Source organism: Peromyscus leucopus, chromosome 1, assembly GCF_004664715.2.
Source record: "Peromyscus leucopus breed LL Stock chromosome 1, UCI_PerLeu_2.1, whole genome shotgun sequence".
Taxonomy (NCBI): domain Eukaryota; kingdom Metazoa; phylum Chordata; class Mammalia; order Rodentia; family Cricetidae; genus Peromyscus; species Peromyscus leucopus.
Window position 1 is genome coordinate 184,362,900 of NC_051063.1, and position 6,179 is coordinate 184,369,078.

A 6,179-nucleotide genomic window follows, 5' to 3' on the forward strand; every position below is an offset into this window, starting at 1 on the left:
TTGTATCAATAAACAAATAGATGCAGGTTTGGAGGAACTGAAGTGGGCCTAACTCCAGAGGAGAAAGGCAAACTTTCCCATTCCCCAGCCAAGGTCTTTGTACCAGGTGGCGAGTGTAAACTAAGATAGCTCAAAAACTTTAAGCAGTGATTGAGAATGGGGTGTTTATTGGGTGTCTAGTCTAGGGCCCTACCTCCAATGTCAAAACAGAGGAGACTTTTGACAGCCCACCAAAACTTCTGAGGTAAGAGTTTTCCCAAACAGCATTGTCCTCCATCCCTCCGGTCAGGACTCCAGAATAATATCCCAAGTGTTCAAGATGCAGGGCTGGCCTCTTTGAGGGCTCATTCCCATCATAGCTCCACAGCACCATGATGCACTAACAGCTCAGAGACTCTTCCAGGCAAGGCTCACGTCAAAGAGGGTTTGTGTCCAGGACCCTGAAAGCCAGCCTGCAACTCAGGCCAGTGTCTGATTCAGGAGACCCAGGATCCCTGGGGTCCCCAGGAACAGTTCATGGATGCTTCCACCGAGTGTACTTCTGTGGTGTGTTCTGCTCGGTAAAGCAGCACGGGCAATGCAGGCACTGGAATGGGCGTCCACGGATGTGCTGGGCCAACTCACCCTCATCCCGGAAGCGGGGAGGGCACCTGCCCTATGAATGGAGTGGTGCCGCTCAAGGTGACTGGCCCGCTTGAATGCCTTCCCGCAGGTGTCGCATTTGAAGGGCGTCACCTCGGAGTAGGTGATGCTGTGTCCCTGAAGGTAAGACATGTACTGGAAGACCCTAACGCACACCGGACAGCTGTAGCACTTTTTCTGAACCGAAGTCCCATTGGCCCCGGCCTCCCTCTGTGCCCCTTGTCCACCAGCACTAGGTAGGGGACACCCTAGTGTCAATGAGAAGATATCGCTGAGCCTTGAAGGGAATGAAGCCTGGGGACCCACCTGTCCGAGAGAGGGGGCCCCTCCATGGCCTCAATAGAGGGAAGTGCCTGGGTCTGGGAGCAGCGAGGAAACAGCACCAGCATCCCCAGATGTCAATGAGGCCTGATGGATGGGAGAGAGTATGAGAGGATCTACGGGAGAAGGGAACAAGGACTCCGTTCTTGCTATGTGCTCTGCCCAAGGTCCTCTGCGTTGTCCCTATAAGGCCCCTGGAGTCTCTCTTCTGGGCTCCACTACCCACTATATTCACGCAGTCGCTTTCCCTCTATAAGTCAAGACCTCAGTCCCCTCCCCCCGTGCGCCCTCCTGCGGTCACTCTGCAGCCATCCTGCACGACATGTCGTGGCCCTCCGGGACTCTCCCGCGCTCTGACCACCACCCGGTCTAAAAGTGGGTCCATCCACTGTGTCTAGGTTCTTCCACTACAGGCCCCACCCGTGGTTCTTTCATGGTCCGCAGCCCCCGCCTTTGGAGATTTCCCAGCAAGTTTCCGAAAAGCTGCCCTTTGGGACGCGGTCCTACCGGGCTCCGCCCCCTCTGCTGCCGCTCGGTCTCCATGCCTCCTCCCATGCCTGGTACCCAGTGCAGCAGCATCTCGGGTCCGGGCGGCCCGCGACAGCCCCGGGTTGCGCCCACAGCTGTAGGCGGCAGAGGGACCAGAAACCCTTGGCTACAGTCAGCACCTGGCAGTACCGGGTCTGGGAAATAGAGACTCAGAGAGACGAGGGTCCAGGAGAGGGCGGGTCGTCTGAGCATCAGAAAATAGCTCCGGTAGGAAACGCACTTAGAGCACAAGGTTCCTAGGTGTTAGCGGTCAGGACCCAATCTCCCTTCTCCCAACATTCAACCCACACGCAAGCAAGAGCCTGAGAGTGAAGTGCGGAATGTTTATTGGGGAAAGAATGAGGGGTCGTGGGCATTAGAGGGAAGTACAGAGATGATCCAGACCGTGCTGGTGCTTTTGCCATGTCTTCCACGAGGACCTCACCTCTTGGCAAGAGTAGAAAACCAAGACTCAGGAGAGGCCGCATCACTTGCAAAGGCGTACACCCAGCGCAGCCAGACCAAAGCCCAGTTCCAACTGACACCCAGGCCCAGAGGGGCAACAACTTTGGTCTACATCACACAGCTAGACGGAGAAAAGACAAAATGATGTTTCTCTTTGGGGACAGGTGGGGAAACTGAGGCCTAGGGTAAGGCAGTAACCTCAGCAGAACTGGGACTGTGTGGGTGTGACGCTGTGCGGGTCAGACGTGGTGGCCCAGAGAGGGCAGGGCGGAGCTCAGTGCAGGCGCACGTGCTGCGCCAGCTCCGAGGCGTCCTGGAAGCGGCGTGGACAGAGCGGGCAGGTGTGCGGTGGGCCAGCACGCGCGCGGTGGGTGGCGCGGTGCCGCGACAGGTGGCTGGAGCGCTTGAAGGCTTTGCCGCAAGCACCACATGTAAAGGGCTTGAGGTCCGAGTGCGACACGCGGTGGCTCTGCAGCCGTAGAGGGCTGGCAAAGACACGGGCGCACTCTGGGCAGCTGTAGCCCTTGCGAGGACCCGGCTCTCCCGGGGTCGCCTCGCGCTGCGGCGGGCCCCGAGGTTCCTCCTCCAGCTGCACCGTGTACGTGTAGGGGACCCCGTTGGCGTCGATGAGCAGGTGGCGGCCCAGCCGCGGTTGTCGCGGCCCCGCCACCGAGGAAGAAGTGGAGGAGGGGCCTTCCGCCTTGGGAAAAGGGGGAGTCTTGGGGGGCGGTGGGTCCATGACCTCCGGGGAGGAGGACCGAGGGTGGGGTGGCCGCGGCGGCAGCAGCAGCATCTGGAGCGGCAGCTGGGAGCGGCGGAGGGAAGAGAAGTTAAGATCGTCTCTTCCTTTCAGGAAAAAAATTCCTAAAAAGGAAGGTGTTCCTATTCTCTGCCAGACTCTGTGCTACTGACCTACCTCCCTACAAAGTGAAAACTGATTCCAGTCCTCCTCTCTGGGACTCCTCCACCAGGGCTGGGCAACACCCAGCTCCACCCGACTCAGGTCAGAACCTCGGACATCCTCCGGATTCCCTCCGCCCATCCCCACCCACCGCAATCCGTCTCCAAGTCCATTCTCTCCCTTTAGGTCCTCTCTAATCTCACATTCCAGGCCCTGGCGGCCGGCCTCCGGGATTTTTCTCCCATCTACCCTTCCCTCTTTGCCAGAGCTCTACTCAAGCTCCGGCTTAATCCTCTCCCTCGGGTCCCACAACACCCTGGGGGTGGGGGACCTCCACCCGACTCGATGCCCTTCGGGGCCTCCCAAATCTCCACAGTTGTCGTGGCCTCAAGTTCCCTCCCTAGATACTTGCCCGGAGTCCCACTAACCCAATTCCCCACTTTCCACTCGGGGCTCTTTTATGTTATCCCCACACTCCGCACTTAGAGGTCTCGCCATTCTCTTCCCACATCGTCTCTACTTCATCCTCAACTGCCTTCCTCATATATGCGCCCCCATCTTGTTGCATTTCTTCCTTCACCACCATCCCCAGCCCCCTCCCCTCCCCCGGAAAGTATCCTGACATCTTCTTTCTCTCTCCACCGCCGCCGCCACCGTGGAGCCTCCTCCCATTTGCAGCCAGACACGGGACCTTCTGGTTTCCCGTTCCCACGCCAGCTCTCCCTAACCTTGGTCCCTCCTCTCTAGATGCAGCTGGCATCTCTTGTCTCTCTTCACCTCCCGGGTTCTATGATGCACGGTCCCGCGCCTGGGGCGCTCTAGCGCCTTGGTCCTCTGAACCACCCGATCCCGTTATATCCCCAGGGCCTCCCTACTCCACCGGCTTCCATAAGGAGCCCTGCCTTCCCGACGCCCCTGTCTCCCAGCCTCACGGCCCCCGACCCACACCCAGAGCCCTGCCGGCCTCGCGCCCAGCCCGAGCCAGGCTCCTCCCTCCATCCCGGCCCCCGTACCCGGTGCAGCAGCCTCTCGGGTCCGGGGGAGAGCGGGGCCGAGGTCCCGGACGGACCCGGGCTTGCCCTGACGAGCGCCGCGGCAGGAGCGAGCTTCCGGGTAGCTCCGGGCCGGCGGCGCCGGGGACGCGGGTCGGGGGGCGCAGGGGCGCGAGGGGCGACGGCGTCCCTGGAAAGAGCGCCGATCAGAAACGCACGCTCCACGCACGAAGGTTCCGACGCCGGAGTCGGCCCCTCTAGTGGGAGCGCGCGGTGGGGGCCGGGGGGGAGGTTGGCGCGTGGCCAGCGAGGGGGACCTGCAGAAGAACAGTTCCCCATTGCGTGCCCCCGTCCTCAGCAAGAGCCGTTCCTTGGCTTTGAATGGCCAGTAAACTGAAGCTTGACCCCGTGAAGTCTCGCAAACCACCCTTAAAGAATTGGAATGTGCAGTTGGCCATCTTTCCACCCTGCCTCCCTCCCCTTTCCGCTCAGGCAAAGCCACTTAAGGTAGAGAAAGGGTGTTCCTGTTGGTTGAGCAAATGGAGAGGCTGAGGTCCAGAGGCCAGATGTTTGCCCTGGCGGGGCACGGGGAAGCCAATGCCCAAAGAAGACGTTGCCAGATTAGGTGAGGTATACGTGCTCCACTAAACATACGGGGAAATAGGCTGGAGAAGACCAGATGTAAGGTAAAAAGGGGCTAGGCTTACAGTGACTCTGTGATATTCCTTGGCTCTCGGTCGCTAAAATACCTTTCCATACGAGCTGCAACGCTTACACCAGATACTGACATAGAAAGGGAAATGCTCTTGCCGAGCATATGGGAAAACTGAAACCTGGAGCTTTAGGTATCGAAGTGGGAGCAGAGCTTGAGGTATAGCTCAGTCGGTAGAGTGCTTTACCGTGCCCTCTGGGTTCGATCCTCCGGGTGTAGTAGTATCTCACTCAAGCCTTTAATCCCAGCTCTCCAGAAGTGGAAACTGGAGAATCAGAAGTTCAAGGTCATCTTCAGCAACATAGCGAGTTGAAAGCCAGCCTGGGAGACATGACACTCACATGTCTCAAAACAAAGGTTTGGGGGGGAGGCCTGTGATTCTTGCCAGTGATCAGGTGGGGAAAGTAAAGCCCAGAGGATGCCAGACACTCTAGGCACAGGCATGGGAAGGTGTATACTTTCCATTGAATACATGGGGAAGCTGAGACTCAGAGAACCAGACTTTCTACGTATTATGCAGTCAAGGAAGCGGGTTTTCCGGAATGGAGAAGAGTGCAGGCAAGGGCACTGGAGCCCTTTGCCCAGTGTAGCCAGCGCTCTGGGCCCTTCGCGGAGGGTCTGAGCATTCACTGTTATGCAGCCTGGACCAGCGAGGACGCGAGAAGCCATTAGGGGTGCGTCGTGCGCATCTAGGTCTAAGTGCAGGAACCATGTACTAGAAGTTGAGAGGGAGCAACAACTGGAAATAGCCGAGCTGTGGTGGTGCACGCCTTTAATCCCAGCACTCGGGAGGCAGAGCCAGGCGGATCTCTGTGAGTTCGAGGCCAGCCTGGGCTACCAAGTGAGTCCCAGGAAAGGCGCAAAGCTACCCAGAGAAACCCTGTCTCGAAAAAAACCAAAAAACAAACAAACAAACAAACAAAGACACTACTGGATGGTATAGCATTTGCTTAGTATGCCCCAAACCCTGGATTTGGCTCCCCCACCCCCTCAAACCACAGGGGGCATCCCTGCCTCCTACCTTGGATACGATCATGATAAAGTCTCTATCAGGCTGCACTGTGTAGCATGGGTCAGTTGAAGAAAGAAGGCACTTCAAGATGAAAGGTCCAGCCTCTCTGATGGACTGAACCCCAAACAGCCATACAAAGTCATATTTATTGATTGTTATTCAAAGTATTTCCTCATACCAAGATCCCTAATCTAATTTACATGTCTGACTGAAGGAGAGCATCACATGCCCCCATGACTCTAGTCCTTTATTATATATCATTTGCAATACACAATAGACAAAAGCCTCAGGTGTGCCTGAGGCATCTTGTGACCAAAATCATAGAGTGGCTGTAATGCCCTTTCAGCAAATCACTGTTATCTGAAAGGATTCTTCAAGGTCAAAGTACTTCTAGAAAACAGCTGTTCTTTCTTATGTCTACCCCAAATATAGTGACTCTGCTAAATTCCTACCACAATCTCACCAGAAATCAGCATAAATCTAAACCCTTCGTGATAAGTAAAAATCCCCCAGTAGTGAGTGTGCAAAAAGTCAGATCAGGCCAAATTAATGAGTCCAGGTTTAATAAACAGAGCAAAGCAACTCCTGGGTGACTCTGGGGGAGGC

The 6,179-nt window shown here is 56.8% G+C and overlaps 2 protein-coding genes across 2 annotated transcripts; both read right to left on the reverse strand.

Moving 5' to 3' along the window:
• Window positions 1-169: 169 nt before the first annotated feature.
• Window positions 170-1,979, reverse strand: LOC114684826 (zinc finger protein 581-like). Its single transcript, XM_037199245.1, is given in 5 exon segments — window positions 170-651; window positions 654-860; window positions 863-890; window positions 1,471-1,646; window positions 1,937-1,979. Coding segments are annotated over 5 exon segments (591 nt in total). The 3' UTR covers window positions 170-514.
• LOC114684813 (zinc finger protein 580) lies at window positions 1,822-4,044 on the reverse strand. The gene is made up of 2 exons (XM_028859378.1): window positions 3,871-4,044; window positions 1,822-2,761 (listed from the first exon to the last, which is right to left on the reverse strand). The coding sequence occupies exon 2, from the start codon at window positions 2,747-2,749 to the stop codon at window positions 2,231-2,233; it is 519 nt and encodes a 172-aa protein (XP_028715211.1). The 5' UTR covers window positions 2,750-2,761; window positions 3,871-4,044; the 3' UTR covers window positions 1,822-2,230.
• Between the last annotated feature and the right edge of the window lie 2,135 nt (window positions 4,045-6,179).